Genomic DNA, 18,873 nt, shown 5'->3' on the forward strand with positions numbered 1-18,873 from the left:
AGAAAGCTGTATCTCAGTTTGGAATGTATCCAAAATCAAATTTTTGTCTAAGGACCTTTTTGTCATTAAGCAGCTCTTTCTTTCTGTATATATTGTAAAGGGAAGATGTGTATTTTCTTGAAACTAAAAAAAATCTTATAGAGAAAAAAAACCAATGTTCATATAATATGGGGCTACATGATAAGCATGCTATTTCAAGTCTGATAATAATTTTTTAAACTGAAGACACATAAGAAATTGTATGCAGTAACAGCAATATTATTTTAAGAACTAAACAAATACATTATTTTGTCTATTATAAATACCCAAATAAACTATAAAGGGCATGTGAAGAGAAAATTATCTGCATCCAGAGAAAGAACTGATAAATAGAAGTGCGTATAGAATAATTATATATGTATATATGTATATACACAAACATACATACATACATATTTGTATCTAATGGTAGCCATCTAACCGGTAGGACTGGGAAGGGTGGGGGAGGAGAGACAAAAGGAAAAAGAAATTGACAGGAACAGCAAGTTGTCCATAGCACATTTACAGTTTCATGTACAATCATCTTTTTGCTGTATCAAGTTATGGAAATGTTTGTTTTATTCCATAAATTAAAAATTAAATTAAAAAAAAAACCAAAGAGAAATTTTTTGCACCTCCTGGCACGCCTACATTTGTTGAATTTTAAAACAAAAATAAAAGTTTTAAGCAATACACTGCTCTAATGTTTTCAGTTCACTTAAACTCAGTGCCACCATTACTATCAAAATAACAAGATGAGACTGCTAGAACGTCGAAAAAAGACTTTTTTTAAAAGTTCAGCAAACCAAACAGCATACAGACTATATTTGACAATAATCCACATTCATAGTCTACTTCCTCTACAATGACATGAGGGAGGAGCATTTTCTTAAATAACTCTTCTACAAGACCAACCTTGATCATTATAATTACACAGGATTCATTTTAATTATTCTTTCCTTTCCATTGTAATACTTGTGTGTACAGTTTTCCTGGTTCTACTTACTTTTCTCAATTTATATCTTCCTGAGTTTCTCTGAATAACTGATATTTGTTAATAATGATAATAGCTAGCATTTGTATAACATTTTAATGTTTATAAGCACTTTGTATGTTGTATCTCTTGGTCTTCACAACAACCCTGAAAGGTAGGTACTACCTTATCCCCATTTTACTATGAAGTATAGTAAATTACTATTGAAGCCAAAAGAGGTTAAGTGACTTGGCCAGGGTTACACAGCTAGTAAGCATCTGAGATAGAATTTGACCTCAGCTTTTCCTGACTCCAAGTCCAGCACTCTATGAACTAGGACACCAAACTGCTTATGTTAACAGCAAGTGTTACAGAATAGTGATATTCCATTCCATTAATGTACATCAATCTGTTTTACATATCTATATCTATATCTATATATATATATACATACATATATGTGTGAATATGAGACCTTTCTGTCTTTGACTTCCTTGGGGCCTAAAAATACTATCTGCTGGTAAAAAGATGTAGACATTTTGCCACTATTTTTAAAGCCATAATTTCAAACAGCTCTCCAGAATGACTGACCTAATTAATGGCATTACTGAGAGTTTATTAGTCTGTCTTTGGAAGGTGCCAACTGTTGGGAAATCATGAATATCTTTGCAGCCCCCGTGCACTACAGCTCATTCATCACACCTCCTCCCCTACCCAGTCTTCCCTTCTGCATCTCCCCTTCCTTCAACTACTCCCTACAGGGCACTCCACTGGAGAAAGCCCCTTTCAGGCTGATGCTGATTCTTCCTGATATTTGGGCACAGAGTTACAAATCCATCTCACTGAACTATCATTTCTGAGATTTCTGTCACATGCTTTGATGAATATGTGTGTGTGCGTGCATATGTATGCACATGATATGGCATTTCCCTCACCTACCAACACAACAACTGTTTTAAAAAAAAATTAGTCTGGAATGACATGTTTTTGAAGAAACCACACTGACTTTTTGAGATTACTTCTCCCTTATTGAGAAATCATCCATCCTTCTTAACATGTTCTAGAATTGTATCAGGAATCAAATTTAAACTCATGGGCTTATAACTTGCAGAGTTCATTCCCTTCCCCGCTCTGGACAATCAGAATGTCCTACGAGCCCCTTACTAAAGGCACCTCAAACTTAACATGTCCAAATTCATTTTTCCCTCCCAAACTCAATCCTATTCCAAAGACATGATCACCTTTCCAGTCATCTGAGTTCAAAACCTTGGTGTCACCATCACCTCTCCATTCTTATTCACCTCATATGTCTGGTCAGTTATTCACTGTTTTTTCTACTGCTAAAATATTTTCCCCCTTTTCAACACTCATACAGACATCACCCAGTTTAGACCCTCATCACCTCTTGCCTCGATTATTCTAACAGCCTCTAGATTACTCTTGACTCCAAACCATCCTTCACTCTGCTGATCAAAAGAGATATTTGTAAATCACTTGGCACATAGCAAGGTGCTTAATAAATATCTCTGCCCTTCTCTCCTACAAAGCCTAGGTCCAATAATCTCTGCTGCTGGCTGCTGAGTCCACTACAAATTAGTAAAATAATTTCAACTGGAATCCCACTGAAGCAAGGCAATTCTTTTATCTCCCTAGTTGAGTCACTATCCCAATCATAAAAGGAGCTTTCCCAAACATTTTCATCAGTCTGCAGGCCCCACCTTTTGGGCTGAAAATTTAATGTTTCACTGAACCTTCTTCCTTTCTTAGTCCAGGGCCTAAGGTTCTAGCCCTAGGAGTCATCTTAGATTCTTCAGTCTCATTTCCCTCCACCTCTCTCCATAGTCAATCTGTTGTCAAGCCCTGTCCAGCATCTCTGGAATAGGCCTCCTTTGCTCCTGACACTGACACCCTCCTCTCCTCACACCTGGACTATTGCAATAGCCTGCGGTTAGGTTCCTGGACTCATGTCTTTCCTCACATTTCAATCTACCCTCTACTCAGCTGTCAAAGTGATCTTCCTAAAGTACAGGCCTGGCTATGTTACCTCCCTATTCACCTCAATTCAGTGGCTCCCTACTACCATCAGGATAAAACATAAAATCCTTTGTTTGTGGTTTTTAAAGCCCTTCATAACCTTGCCCCTTCCTACCTTTCCTGTCTTCTTATATCTTACTAGCCACCTTGAGCCTGCCCTCCCCCCAAATAACCTAGTGAAGTGACACTGGCTTCCTTGCTGGTTCTCAAACAAGACCCTCCATGTTTCTGTATTCCTAACTCACGTTACTGTCCCTGAAATAGTAGGCTTCTTAAATCTTGTAGAACTCCAGAATCCTCCTGGAACTGTAAGATATCACCCCAGAGTGGCTGCTAAGCAAGAACATCAGTCCATTCTTTCAGTACTCTGAAAGCAATTGTTTGGAGTCCTGTAACTCAAAATCCTCAAAGTGAGCTAACTGTTCTGCAACTTTTTTCCTATTTATCTCTGCTCGATCATCTCCCTATTGGCCATTTTTGTGTTTTCCTTTCCAATCCAAAGATCATTTTCCTTAGTAGAGAAAGCAAAAAAAATAAAGAGTCTGGTAGCTCTCCTTTCTGTGGGTGGCCATCGTTTCATTTACTGAGCACCAGGCACTTCTTTGAACCTCTTTCCCCCCCAAATCTTGTAAGCTCCACCAACCCTCCCATAGTTCTCTGCACATACAGTAAGTCTCTCCTTTCCTTCTCATCAGAAGTATTTCTTGGGGTTTTCACAATTCATTCTTTCTTGCTTCTTATGGCTCCTAGGCAGGCTTTCCAGGTAAAATTTGAGTCTGTGGCACCCTATCCATGCTTTGTCAGAAAACTTTGAAACCGACTCTCCCAAAACAAGTCCACTAGGCCCGGCTTTCCTGGCCTAATCTATCATAAACGCTAAAATGGGGTGGCCACTTTGTCTAAGATTCCCCTCATTTCCCCCCAGCACCCAATCCTTTTCACTAGTGGCTTCGTTTTCTGAAGCACGAAATGAGGCCTTTGGGCTAACCCCACCAATTCCACAACGGCCTCTTCACCGGGCTGTGAGCTGCTTCTAAAAAGAAGGGTCTGAAAGGGGGAAAGGGGGAGGGAGGAGGAAGAGGGGATGGAAAGGAGGGGGGGAGCTGCAACAAGTGGGACTGAGGGGGGTGGCAGAAAGGAAGGGGGGGAGCAGGGGGAGGGCAGGAAAGGGGTGGGAGGGGGAGAAAGAAGGGACGGAGGGAGTAAGAGTGGGCAGCAGGCAGGGGCCAAGGGAGGAGGGGGGGGCATGGAGAGCGAGGGAGGGGCTGGGGGGTAGGAAGAGGGGATTCCAGAAAGAAACTAAAAGCAGGAGACTCCTCGCTCTTCGAAGGAAGGGGAGGGGAGCGGCGGGAAGGGGAAGCGGGCAGGGGGTGAAAGCAGGAAGGGGTGGGGGGTAAGCCGCCAAGAGCGGAGCGCCCCTTACCCTTGGAAGGAAGGGGATCAGAGAGGGCCGGGAGCAGGGCCCAGCAAAGACCTGGAGGGAGACGACAGGTGTCTGGGCCCCAGGCGGGCCGGCCAGTCTCCCTCGGCCCCTCCGCAGCGCGGCCTAGAGCCGGCCCGACCCCGGGGCCGGGGGCCGGCGTTCCCGCTCGGACCAGGCCTGCATGGGCCTCGGGGAAGAGCGGAGGGGGCCGGTCGGGGAGCCTGTGCGCGGGGCGGGGGGCCGGAGGGGGTTACTCACCCGGGGGGCCCGGCTGACTTTCCCCATGGGCCGGAGCGGCAGCGGCAGCGGGGCAGGAGGTGGCTGGGGCAGCCGAGCCGAAGTGCGCAAGCTCCGCAGCTCCACCAACCGCGTAAGGGCAGAGCGGCCCCGGAAGCCAGGCGGGAGGATTTTTTAACGCGAACGGCGTAAGCGTCAGGAGACGCCACGGCCGCGGTCCGTACGAATCCCTGCGCCAAATGCGTGGAGGAAGCGGCGGCTCGCGGTCGGTAGCGGGGAGAGCGCGCGTCAGGGCTAGGCGGGAGGAGCAGGCGTCTGCTTGTGGGGCGACATCTATCGGTGGGAGGCCAGGAGCACGCCTCACTCTCGCCTCTTTCCCATCCTCGCCCTAGGTTCTGAGCTTTGGGGAAGGACCCTCGGGCGAGCTCTGCCCCCAGTTGCGCAGGTGAGCGTTCAACAGGCCATCCCATCCCAGAGGTAAAACTTGACAGCACCTGGCCCCTTTCCTGCTACCCTCCCTCTGGCCTCGGTCCTTCTTTCTCTGATGGCTTTGGGCTAAAGTCGTTCAACACCCCCATTTCCCAGATGAGGAAACTTGCCTAGGATCCCAACACCTAGTAAGTGTCTGAGGCAGGATTCGAACTTTGGTCCTGATGACTCATTTGAGGAGGATGGTGCTGATTTCCAGCCTGAAGGGAAGAAAAGTAACCCCCACTGCCAGTCACTGGTCGTGCCCACGTCTTTTCTGTTTCTACAAACAACAGCTTTTTGGGGACCACAGCTTTTGGTCTCAGGTTTTCCTTTAATTGTTTAGGTTGCTGCGATAGCCGCTTCATATTTTTCCTTCCATTTGGCTGCCTTCTTTTCTGGAGGTGGCTTATTCTCTGCAGCAAAATCAGGCCACGTTTCAGTTTCTTTTTGCAGATGTGCCGCAGGAGGGAGAAATTGTGCTGCGGGATCAACCTCCAGGCAGCAGGGGGCGCCGTGTGAGCGAGGCGGAGAGGAGACAGTCTAGCTCCACGAGTGGGGGCGGAGCCTCGGCTCCTCCAGCCTCTACCTCCCCCTTCTAAGGGGCGGGGCCTCCCCAACCTGTCCTTCTTCTGGCTGTCCTGCCATTAACTCCTGTTTCCCAGTGTAGTTTTCTTTTATGGTTTCTTGAAATAAAGCCCTGGAAAGCCAGGCTTGAATAAAGTCCATTGGGGATCAGCTGGAGCCAGCTGACCACATCCCTCTGGCTCTCACTGATTGGCCAATAACAGGTCCCCGCCCACGCCTCTAGGTCATTGTTTGGGCTCTGATGGCTCAGAGCATGGCCAAGGCTTATGCTATGGTCTTCCCCTCCTTTTGGGAAGGCAAGCTAGGCCATCTTCGGCCTCAATTCTTACCTCGCCTTTCATTCCTGATCCGGCATTGCCTCAGACCAAGTGAGACCTGGGAAGGACCCAGAAAGGCCAAGGTCCCCCCTTGCGCCCTGGGCCAGCCCAGCCTGTGTCCTGCCAACGGTACCTCCGAGGGGACAGTGAGGCCCTCACCTCAATCCAGGTCACGCCCCGCTCCTGATATCCCTGGTCCTCTTCAAGAACCCAGGACGAACAACAACTCACTCACGCCTTGCAGTAACAGTACTAGTTCGAGCTGGCTTATAAGTTCACAGAATTCTTGTGAGACAGGTAGCACAAATAGGAGTCTTCTTTGTACAGGTGAGGACCCCGAGCCCTAAGAGGGGACTGGTAAGTGTTCCGAGCTCTGCACTTTGTAGGCAATCCAGGCTCTGGAAATCGACAAGATGTGCGCTCGCTGTGGGCCGGGCGCTGCGGTGAAGGCTGGAGATGACGAACCAAGGCGAGAACAGCCCTCGGCTCCCGGAGCTCCTAGTCCGGGTAACTCACCAGGCAGACCATCCGAGAGCAGAAGGCGCTAGGGACTGGAGAGACCAGCGAGGACCAGCCTTCTGGAAGAGGCCGGGAAAGCTGAGGTCAAGCAAAGAGAGAAAGTGTTTCAGGCTAGTGGAAAGTCATCAGGAGAAGGAGTGGTCTGTTCAGGAACAAGTAGGATGGAGGGGAATAAAGTTTAAAAAGGATAGAAAAGCAGGAAGGGGTCAGTTTAGGAAAAAGCTTTAATGACTAGACAGGAGGATTTTGTATTTAATCTAGGGGGCAGTAGAGATCCACTGGAATTTTTTGAGTAGAAAAAAAGCATCTTGGCAACTAAGTGGAAGATGAATTGAAGGAGGGATCACAGACTCCAGTTAAACATCCAGTTAGAAAACATCCTGTTAAGTGATGTTCAAAAGACAGATGGTGTCTGTTCAAAAAGAAACCAAGTGTCCGGTCCTAGTTTTTCTCAGGAGGAGGGAAAGGGGAACTCTTGGCAAATGGTCTCAAATTTTTCAGTGACAGTAAAAGATAGGATAGTCAGCTTGGAGGGTGGAGTTAAGGGTGGGGCAGAGAGGGTACCATGGAAGACTGCAGGAAAGATGAAAAGGTCTGGAACAGCTGCTTTGATAGTGAGATAGTAACTTGGTAAGGAGTAGAAAAATGGTTTTTCTGTATTGAAAAGGAACTATTATCCCCTAAGGTCAGCCCCTAGGCATAGTCTGTTGGGGCAAAACAGAAAAGGATTCCCCTGCTTGCCTGCTTGCTCCCTCTCCCCCTCCCTCAACTTTTCCCAAAGAATGGAAGTTCCATAAGGGCTGCTTATTAAATTTCTGCAGTTGAACATACCTGAGTTAGGTAATAGGGATACGTGGACAAAAACAAAAAACCAAAAACCGAAACAGTTTGTGCCTTTCAACAGCTGGGGGATGGGGTAGGAGCACAAAAGAGTATACTACAGATAAATGAATATACAAAAAACCCCAAAGTGACCTCAAGGTGGAGGGATACTAACAATTGGAAGAATCAGGAAAGGCCTCTTCTTGTAAAAAGTGGCTTTTGAGTGGAGTCTGAAGGAAGAAGAGGGACAGACTTAAGGGGATGGGATGGGGTGGTGGTGGGGGAAGTCTTTGCAAAGGCACAGAAGCAGCAGTCGGAACATCCTATTACACAGAATCTGTGAAGGGGAATAAGATGGAATCAGCCTGGAAAGACAAGTTTGAGCCAGATTTTGAAGGGCCTCACTTGCTGGACAGAGGCGTTTGTTTTCTTATCCTCCTAGGGACAGTAGGGAGCCACCCGAGCTTCTTCAGCCTGAACTGAGCCCAGACCTGAGTAGGTCTGGGATTTAAGAATATCAGTTTCTCAGCTAAGTGGAGGATGGATTGGATCAGTAAGAAACTGAAGGGCAAGAAACCAGTGAAGAGGCTATTTATTGTCAGCCAAGGCTAGAGGTGATGAGGCTTGAACTTGGGTGGTTGTTGTATGAACAGAAATAGTAATAGAATGCAGAGATATGCACCAATAGGAAATCACACCTGTACAAAACTTAGGTGAAAACTAGGTTTATTACAAAAGGAATGTGGAAATGAATGTGAAGCAAAAAGTTCACAATTATTACAGAAGTTTTCGTTTTTATAATTGTAGGACAGAGGGAGGAGGGGATGCCAGAAAAGAGTGTGACATGGGAAAGGGACCCATGCAGCAAGGCGGGGGAGGAGCAGGCCAAGGCAAAAGCCACATTCTTTTCCCTTGGGAATTGCTAGACTACGAAAGACAGGAGGGTCTGCTTATCTGCAAAGGACCCTGGCTGCACAAACATTGTCCTAGCCTGGCACAGACTTGCTGGCACCTGTTTTGCCTCTCAAGGACACACAGGGAGTCCAGCTTGGGAGTGCAATGACAAATTATGTCAGCTTCATCCTTGACACGTTTAGGGTTTCCTGCATGCTCTGGGTTCATTGTTTCTGGAAAATATGGCAACTCAAAAAGACAAGTTCAGGGGACCCCTTAACATCCCTTAACATGTGGTAGAGGCAGACTCAGTAAGACCTTTCCATGAATTGGAGATAGGGAGGGAGAGTGGGAGAGTAGTTGTGAACCTGGGTGACTGACCTCCCTTGGTGTCCTTTAAATAACTAACTTACTGCTTCTCTGGACTCTGGGCATTTTCATTGGCTATCTCACATGCCTGGGGTTCTCTAACTACTGCCTTCTTCAGCTTCCTTCAGGTCCTTGCTAAATCTCCCCTTCTGGAAGAAGTCTTTCATTATGTTCCATAATCTGTTATCAGTTTATCTTGTTCATATCTTTTTTTTACCTGGCTGTTTACATGTTGTCTTTTCCACTAGACTAAGAACCTGAAAAGGAAGAACTGTCTTTTGCCTTACTTTGTATCCCCAATGCTTAGTAAAGTACCTAGAATATAGTAGGTACTTAATAAATGTTTACTGACCCACTGGTTGTAGTGCCTTTAGTAGAAATTAGGAGAGGGGTTGATTGGGAAAAGGTTAATGGTTTCTGTTTTGGACATGTTGGGTTTGGGATGACTATGAGATATGCACAAGATGATGTCTAGCAGACATTTGGTAATTCCAGCCTAGGGGTCAAAAGAGATGAGGGCTATATGTATAGATTTGGAAATCATCTGCAGAGAGAGATGATGGGTAAATCTGTGGTAGCTAATTAGATCGTCAAGAGTCCCACTGTCAACATATATATATTAATGCTAGGCACTGAAGAAAGGCAAAAAAAAAAAAAGGTCCCTGCCCTCAAGGAGTGCACATTCTAATTATCAAAAGAGATGGTAGAGAGAGAAAAGAAGGCCTCGGTCAGTGTCCTCACCCATAGAGGGGGTGGCTTGGATGACAGTCCTTCAAATAATACTTAAAAGGATCATCCAGACAGGTAAAAGGAGAACCAGGAGAGAGCAGTGTTATTAAAACCCAGGGAAGATAGAGTATTTCAGAGAGGATGGTGAGAAATGACATATACACACATATTTATGCATATATTCATTTATTTTTAGCATCTTAACATCAAATCATTAACAAAATGAATATAAAAATTAATTATAAAAATACTAACCTTAAATTTATTTTATACTAAATATCAAAATAATATAAATATAATAAAAATAAGTCTAGATATATTAAAATTACTATATTATATCCATATTTTATATATTTTTAGAGAGAGAGAAAGAAAAAAAGAGGGAGGTCAAAGAGGATGAGCACATATAAGAGAGATTTTGTGGTTAGGAGATCATTGATGACCTTGGAGAGGATAGCTCCAATCTAGTGCTAAGGTCAGAAGCCCAATTCCAGAGTTGGAAGTGAGGAAGCAGAGTCAACAAGTGCAGACACATTTTCCAAGGAATTTTTCTATAAAAGGGAGGAGAGCTGGGAACCATAATGGAAGGAGATGGTAGTGTCAAGTGAGGAGTACTTTGAAGTCAGGAATCTCTTGACTCCCCTTCCAATGACATATTCTGCTTCTGTTGATACTGTGGCCAGAACTAACCTTACCAGGAGGCAAAGGGATTGGTTGCTGCCACCTACCTTGTAAAATTAGAAAGGTATAGGTTCCCCCTGTTCTCTCTACTCTACCACATTCCATGTAATTCCACTATTAGAAATTTCAGGTAATGGCATCTGCTATTAACATGAGGATACACTTGGTGAAAGATATATTAAATTTTTTGCAGTCATCCAAACTTAGAGTAAATTATTTCTATTGTCTTTCCAAATGACACCCAGAGATCAGCAGATTTTGAGGGAGTGGGCCACTGTAGTATTGACTGCTGAGGCTGCTTAGAGGAAATAGAAGGGAGAAAGGAAATACAAGAAGGGATGGGAGATTTTTTTTTATGGGGGGTGGGGAAAGAAAGGGAGAGGAAAAGCATGAAGAAAGGAGTGAAATGTAGAAAGGGGAAGTGATAGGTCTTCGAATACAAACTGTTTGCTACTTTTGTCCAACTTGAAGAAAGTTCCTGGCTCTCTCTTTTCTTCTTGAAGAGCCCCAGAATAGATGACAGGGCCAGAGTCCCTCTCTTTTTAAAGGTTCCACGAGCCATCTGTTCTTCCTTCTTAGTGGCCAATGAGAAGCTTCTTAATCTCAAAGTGAAAGGCCTTAAACTCTGAGTCACACATGGCCAGAAGGAGCAGGCCTCATCCTCCCCAAAATACCAGCCCTCCTTAGCACTGGGTCAATCACATGTACTTGGCTAGAAGCAGGAAGGGATGCTCTATGTATGCACCATTCAACTCCCTTGTTATACTGTAATTTAATCTTTTGCTCATTATTTAGGATATTGTTTTGTAATTTCCTCAGTAGAGAATTAAGGCATGACCTGTAGTACAGAACCAAATGTGTTAGATTGACACAGGTCAGTTTCCATTTGGGGGTAGCTTCTTCTCACTAATATATATCCCTCCAGATAGCTTTTCCTTGGCTATATAAGAATTATGCTTGTGGTTACGTTTGTACAAAAAAAATAAAGGATCTTCAGTACCTTTGCAAGCACTCAGACCAACAATACATCAAATATAGGCTTTATTTGACCCAACAGGAAATAGCAAAAAGACAGAATACTCACAGCCAAGCCCATAAACAGAAGAACAGTTGAACAGTGCAAAACAACCCTCCTCCTCTCTCCAGGGGGCCTCCATTTTCCATAAGGACTAACCCATATTTGGAGAAACCCCAAATAAGTAAATCATGTGGGGCTGCCAGAGTTGACTCCTTTTACTTGCTTAGTCCCACTTCCCTTAAGCAACTACATAGCTCTTCAGACTTAAGATATTCCATTGGGGTGCCCTCTTTAATCACTACTTTCAGGAAATTTTTTTTATCATTTTCTGAAACATGGCATTCAGATTCTTTGTATTTATCGAGAGATAAGTAATTCTCAGCAATTGCCTGCTATTTCTGATATTTTTATTTGTTAGGATTACAGATAACCTTTTGTGTTTATTTGTTTTGTTATCTATTTCTGTTTTGTTATCTATTCTGTCCCCTGTGTATTCATGCTTTCTTTATGGGCCTTTCTGTTCCAGAGAGAATTCATTGATTTAAGATTTTCCACTGACTCTTGGAGCTGTCAAGAATCATGTTTGCCTTTTTTCTGTTCATTGATTCTGTATCCATTTTAATAGAGGCTAGGTTTCCTTTCATTTAATATGCAACACTTCTAATCTACTTTGAAGATTTTTACTGTAAATTCATTTTTGCATCTAGGTATTTTGTTGGCACTGTTATTTGGGTCTTTTTGTGCCACACATTTTTTAGCTGCTCTTTTTATTTTTGCTATGAGATTTTCCCTCTACAGATTTCTTTTCTCTCTCTTTGGTTGTTGATTTTATTTGGCACATTTGGTGTGATTTTGAGGTGATGAAATACAAGCTGGTCTTAATTTTTACTACTTACTCAGGCATCTTGTAACTGTCTCCTCTATGTGACTTTTTTCTGCCTATTTAGAAGTGAAAAGGCAATGAGGTATAGTGTTGATAGCATGAAGGGATGGCCCTGTTGCCCAGTGAGGTCTTTTTAAGGATTTAGGAAATCCAAGCAGCAATAAAGGAACAGGGAAGTGGTTAGAGATTGGGACTGATCAATGGGGCAAACTCCTGCAAGAAAAGGGGATTAGGATCCAAGATGTATGTTAAACAACCAGAAGAGGGGCCAACTCATCCTATGACACTAGAGCAAAGAAGGAAGCAAGAGGTGGAAATTGTAAGAAGGTGGATTTTTGTTATTTTTTTCTTAGAGTTAAGTTTCCCAGGACCCATGGCCATAACAATCTTTATTTCTCAGACTCATAGCATGTAAACATCTCCACCACACTTGCGCAGCATTATATCATGATAAATGATATGAACATTTGTGCTTAAATTGTAAATATCCACTGTGACTGTGCAGTGAGATATAATGGTGTTGATAATGTAAATTTGTGAGACTATTGCTGGCAAGATGCCTGCTTTGTCGGTTGCCCTGTAAAGCAAGTGGGCACTGGTCAGTGAGTGGGGAATCCTTAGGGTTGAATGCACAAGCTGGAATGCTGTGCATACCTTGATTGACCCCCATCAAGGCTTGGGGGGAATTTGCATTTGCCTCAACTGGCCCCCATTGAGGTTTGAGGGGATTTAAGGGATAACACAAGTTGTGCCTGTCTCGATTGACCCCATGGAGACGTTAGGGTAGTGGCTCCCCCTTCATGCTGGCCCCTGGGAGAAGGGTGATTACGGAATGCTGTAGGAGTCAGGGTTCCCATTATCAGCACCTCTCTTGTGAGAAGACTAAACTAGAATAAAGTAAGATTCCTAACCCCCGCGAAAGCTGTATTCATGTCCTTCTTGTCTGACCAGATCAAGAGTGAACCTGTGGTCGCAGCCCTCCCATGTGTTATCTGTTTTACAGAAGTGCACAGAGCTTTTTAGGTGTGGGAGAATATAGTTTATAATCCATGGCCTTCATCTCTGCACAATAGGAGTTGAGGTCATCTGCTGAGAGAGGTGAGAGGTATAACAAAGGTCTAAGGAGAAAAGAAGAAGTTTAATAGGTGCTTTGGGGAAAATGGTAGGTGTTCAAACCGAGGAACAAAACAACGATTATAGCTGATTAATGACAATTTCAAATTTCGAGTGAATCTGCTGGCTCTTCACTAGCAAGAGTTTTCCTTCAGTCTTTGTCCTCTATTTAGGAAGAACATTAATGGTGTACTTTTTCCAGATGAATATAGTGTTACTATATTTTTTTTAAAAATCACTTTCCATAATTTTAAAAAATATAGTTTAATTCTACCTTTCCATTACTGATCTCATATGTTTAAGTACAAACACATAAATGCAAGTGAATCAGAAAAGAGCTAAGAAATGTATAAAAGGAAAGTCTAAGCCAGGCCTGCACCCTGATTAACATTCAGCATGATAGGACCAGGGGTTCTACAAGAGGATGTCAATCCAAGTAACACTTTTCTCTTTAAATATTAAAAATGCAATCATGTATCAAAAATATCTATTTACATGTGGCAATACTGGGGTATGAAAATAGCCTTAATTTTCTTTCTTCTGTTTCAAAAGTCCCTAATTTTTCTTTAGTCTAGGGGTAGGTAGTCCATGTTGCCAAACCAATATTTGGAGACAAAAATATGTCTATAGAGTATGTCAAACCCCAAAGTGTTCTGTGTCCAAATTAGTTTAGTAAACACTGGCCTAAAATAAAGATTGAGTAAGTCACTTGCCCCTTACATTGTTTACAACTCTAATTGGCAAAGTGTGCAAAAGCTTATCCCAGGCAAAAGTTTCAACAGGCTTTCTTCCTGAGGCCAGAATTTAGTGGGACTCAACCTCCTCCAAGAAATTCCTGCCAAATGCTATATCAATACATTGCCGATTTATTTTTTAATGTGTAGTACATATCTAGACTTTCCTCAGAAAAGTTATTCTTATACCTTTTCTTATAGAATATTCATTATTTTAATGGTAGTACAGTGAAAGTTTAACTCAGAACTACCAAATAAAAATTTATACTATGTAAAGGAGTCACAACTGCCTTTCTAGTATTCTAAATTCCAATAAAAAAACAAAACACTATACATAAAAAGTAGTCTTTAGTGTCTACTTAATATTTGCTTTCAAAAAGGCTTTTTTGGGGGTGGAGCGGGGAGCAAGAGGTTGTTTCTAGGAACTCTATCTGTTTTGCTTACCAGTGCTAACTTAGCAGGTAAATCTAATCTTCATTTCTGGATGATATTTGTCACCTGTGTTGAAAGTTTGTCTCTAGATCGTGACAACAATTGCAACTGAAACACATGCTCTAAAAATTAATTTTTAAGCATATTTACATGCCTGTATCACATATACACACTGGTGAATACCATGATCATCATCACCAAATCTACATTTTTCCTTGGTTTCCATTACTGTGAATACCACATAATTTTTAGAATTCTTAAGACTTTCCTTTAAATTCTTTTGTTTACCAAAGTATCTGTTTTAAGGTCACCTTTCTGGTTTGCATTTTTTTCTCAATTACTTTTAAGCAAATCAAGTACACTACTAAAATACATAATACACTTTAAATATGATTTGTTCATCCATTCTGTAAAAAAAAAAAAAAGACTGATAATTTTCAGATGGCTTAATCTTCTATAATTTTAGATAGATTTTTACAAAAAAATTGGTACATGAATAGTTATGCATTTATAGCCTGACTTTGTGCCACATGAGGTCTACTTTATAGTTAATAATGCTTCATAGAACTGTTATTCACAGGTAAATAATATGAACTATTCTTTTGGTCCACCTGAATAACATAATCCCCTCATACATACACTGGATTTTGACCCCAAACACAGTTTAAGTCCTGTGTGTTATAGTGACTAAGCATCATGTGACCTTAACGATCATATTTTCTGACCCAACTGTTTTTACTGATGAAGGAACTGAAGTTCTGAGAGCCTTGCCTCAGGTCACACGGTCAAGTTAATGGCAGAGTCATTACCATAGTTCAGACTTCCTGACCTTTTCTACTCTTTCTATTCTAACATACAGCATAATGTGACATAGTATGTTGTTTGCCACCAAAATATAACATGTACATCATTTGTGGTAGGAAAAAATAATAAATTTTAAGTTATATAAATATCCCACTTTTTTCTAAATAGGAACACATAGTTAACATATACCTTTCCAGAAAAACCCCCTACCAGCAGTGATAAAATAGTATTATACTGTGCATCATTCAAGCAAAAGCTTCTGGTTATAGAGCCAGAGGACCTAGGAGAAGTCTGTCCTGTGCAAGACTAGAGGATATAGTACAGGATCAACTACTAAGAGGCAGCTAAGTGGCAAAGTGGATAGAGTTCTGGACCTGGCTTCAATTAGACCTGAGTTCAAATCCATCCTCAAATACTTACTTGTTATGTGACCCTCAGACAAGTCACTTAATCTCTCTTAGCCTTGCTTTCCTCATCTATAAGGCAGGGATAAAAATAGCACCTATTTCTCAGGATAAAATGAGATAATACTTATAAAGTGCTTTGCAAACCTTAAAGTGTATATAAGTACTAGCTATTATTATTAATACTTACTCCAGAAAACAACTGGTCTTTTCCTCAATTGACTATATAAAAACCTATACTTTTGAAGGAGGAAGGTGGGTAGGTAAAGCAGGGATCTCCCTGAAAACCCTGCTTCATGTTCTGGCACCATGAGTCTTTCAAAAAGCTACCCATTGTTGACCTATTCGAATCCAGCCATGCCACAGCTGGGCTCATTCGTTCTGAGGTAAGCACTGGAGCCCTGGATAAACACATGAAGCAAATGGGATCCTTTGCTCTACCTTCAATCTTGACAATACAACCTAGGTTGTCCCGGGTCAAAACCATCCCTCTTGAGATTTTCTGTGCCTGAAAATGGGCTGGCTCTTCCCAAGTTTTCAAGACCCAAAACTAGTAACACATACCAGGATCCTGTAACAGCAAGATGTTTTTCTAATATGTGCCTCACAGTAATGACATCTTTTGTATTTCAAGAGAACTTTTGTTTAGTCCATATTATTACTTATAAACTTACTGTACTCCGTATCTCTCCTTATAAAAATTGAAATTTAGAACCTGTATTAAAGCATAAATCCCACACTGGGTCTACCCATTAATCTAGCTAGGTCAAGGCTTTCTCTGCCAGTGGGAGGTTTTGGGGGAAGTTACTTTCCACAATATCTTCCTGAAAGGCTAGAGATGTACCCCAAAACATTTCTTCTTAATTAAATAATTAATATTTAATAATTAATTAATCCTAGTAATAACATATTCCATTGTATGAACCTCTGATTTCATCTGTTAGGGATCTCCCTTTTCCAATCAATCAATATTGATTAACTACTTAATTACTTCCAGTAAAGGCACTCTCTTTGTCAAGGCCGATCAGCAACTGCTCTGAAACTTAAAAGTCTCAGAGAGTTGCCTGGGACATGGAGAAATTAAGTGACTTGCTCAGGGCCACACAGCTAGTACAGTTTTCTAGGTGGGATTTGACTTCATGTCACTTTGATTCCAAGGCCAACTCTATCCACTATGCCACACTGTTTCTATGTTATACATTTTTGTTAAACTTGTGTTTCTTATTCATCTTCAACATCTAAAAATGTAACTTTTTTGTATTACTCTGAAGAGAAATAGTGACAACTTATCTCCTTGAATATAAGGAAGACAGTGACCAGTCCCGGGATTGGTTAGTGAGGCCTGCTTCTTTCTTAGCATGGAAAGCCATAAATAAACTATTTTCTGTACAAATATTTTTCAAAAGATGACTTGTTTAGCATACATCCTGGGCAAGTTACTTAATCTTAGTCTTTCAGGCTCTGACTTTCTTTAGAGATGGGATCACTAAGATGCCTTCCAGCTCTAAAATTCATGTATAATAATTCCATGCCCAAAGTTGACAGTAGGAATACTGAGTAAAGCAGAGTCTACTGATTTACATATAGAAAGAAATCAATAGCCTGACTTTAAGGCACCTTAAAAAGGCTTAAAAAAAAAACAAATTAAAAAAACCCACCTGTGAATAAAACATCAAATTTCTCAGTACTCTTTGCAAACTTTGATCAAGAAGTAATTTTACTCAGAAGCATAGGGACCTTAGAGATAATCTAGCTTTAAGCCTGTCATTTTAAAGGTGAAGAAAATGAGACCTGGAGAGATAAAGTGATTTGCCTGAAGTCATATAGACAGTAATTAAAGACCTGGATTTAAAATTCAGATTATCTGATTCTAAATTCTGTGTTCTTTGTCCTCTTCTGCTCTGAATCTAACTCAGAGTACCAGATTCAGCCTCTATCTCTTGACTTGGTTCCTGTGCTAACCTATAAAGAGTGCATACAATATCTTGATAAACTATGCTACAAATAGTACTGTCCTTTAAATTTTGTGGTACTCACCTTGTCCTTATAGCCTATAAACCCCATCGTCAATTAAGAGTTACCCACTCAAGGATTGAAAACATCAAATAACACAAGCTTGCTTTCATCAATGATCCAAAAAAGAAAAGAAAAATACACTATATAATTAATTCCATAAACTCAAATATCACACAAAGAAATAAACAAGTAATATCATACAAAGAACACAGATACTTAATACAATGCACATTTTGGGGGATGAGGGATAAGAACGTTTTAGCATAAAATAGTCAAACCATGGGTATAAGGAATTTCATTCTATAAAGGATTAGTAATAAACTCTGAGGCTCTCCAGTGATGGAAAAACTGTTGCTTTTCACCTATTCCTTCATCAGCAAATTGCAATTCAGTACAAATCAGTAGATCAGTAACTTGAATGAAAGGTAAAAATAGAATGAATACAGTACTGAGGAATATACAGTTGTCTATGAAACACTTTTATACACCTCTCTTTTGTAGAGAAAGACAAGAACTAGAGTGTCCACTGGATATCACTAAAGTCAGCTGGGTCCCCCAGACCTCCTTCTGCTTCTAAATAATTCATGAAGGCAGCCATGGCAGTGTCATCATTTTCACACATTGCATCAAAATCCAGCTGTGGGTTGTCACCTAACAAATTTTAAAAGAGACACAGAACAAATAAGAGGGTTAAATGGAAAAACATGGCAAGAGGTTATACCTAATTCAACAAGGGGAAGAGATTAGATAAAATGGTGGGGTTGCATTGAATACTAAGAAGATATACTCTTACTACATATTCTACAAATGGGAAGGGAGAAGCATGGTAGAGAACATCTGGACATTTGAATGAGGATTAATGGTGGGGAGAAACAGAAGCAAAGTCATGATAGGAGTAAAGTACAGACCACCAACCCCCAAGGAGGAAATGAATGAGGAGTTCCAGAAGCACATTTTAAGGCTACTGTGAAGGAATGATATAGTAGCAACGAGAGACATTAGCTATTTGGACAATAGTTGGAGATCCCTCTCTGTTAAAAGTGGAAAAGCTATTAGACTCTTAACTTCTCTTTTTGAAAATGTAGAAAACTATAAAGGCAATTATTGTTCTGGATCTGATTGTGAAGTAGAAATGAAAAGAAACTCAAGGGAAAATGACAACTCCCATTGTTCATGATGGACAAAGAAAGGAAAGTGAAGTGCAGACTGCATTCCCAATTTGGGGGAGAGTGGACTTCAAAAAGTTCATTGAAAGGATACTGCAGATTCCATTAGCAAAGACTTTACAAGGGAAATTGGCTCAAAAGGTAAGGTATGCTCATAAGAATGAAATTCTGATGACACAAACTCAAATTATTCCAATGAGGAAAAGGGAAAGTTTTATTTATTTGTTTGAA

General features: G+C 41.4%; 2 protein-coding genes across 4 annotated transcripts in view; both read right to left on the bottom strand.

The window, feature by feature from the left end:
• The window catches only part of RBM17 (RNA binding motif protein 17), a 40,842-nt gene extending 35,547 nt beyond the window's left edge, over nucleotides 1-5,295 (bottom strand). Inside the window, exon 1 of one of the 2 annotated variants that reach the window (XM_072653433.1) lies at nucleotides 4,707-5,295. The gene's annotated coding sequence lies outside the window, so the exon portion shown is untranslated. The remainder of the gene's footprint in view (nucleotides 1-4,706) is intronic. The other variant, XM_072653432.1, reaches the window with a different exon arrangement.
• A 9,391-nt stretch (nucleotides 5,296-14,686) lies between these two features.
• BMAL2 (basic helix-loop-helix ARNT like 2) overlaps nucleotides 14,687-18,873 on the bottom strand; it is a 79,241-nt gene continuing 75,054 nt past the window's right edge. For both annotated transcript variants that reach the window (XM_072653435.1, XM_072653434.1), the window contains exon 16: nucleotides 14,687-18,127. In XM_072653435.1, the coding sequence (XP_072509536.1) occupies nucleotides 17,991-18,127 (137 nt within the window). In that variant the 3' untranslated portion in view covers nucleotides 14,687-17,990. The remainder of the gene's footprint in view (nucleotides 18,128-18,873) is intronic.

The sequence above is a fragment of the Notamacropus eugenii genome, chromosome 3 (genome assembly GCF_028372415.1).
Source record: "Notamacropus eugenii isolate mMacEug1 chromosome 3, mMacEug1.pri_v2, whole genome shotgun sequence".
Taxonomy (NCBI): domain Eukaryota; kingdom Metazoa; phylum Chordata; class Mammalia; order Diprotodontia; family Macropodidae; genus Notamacropus; species Notamacropus eugenii.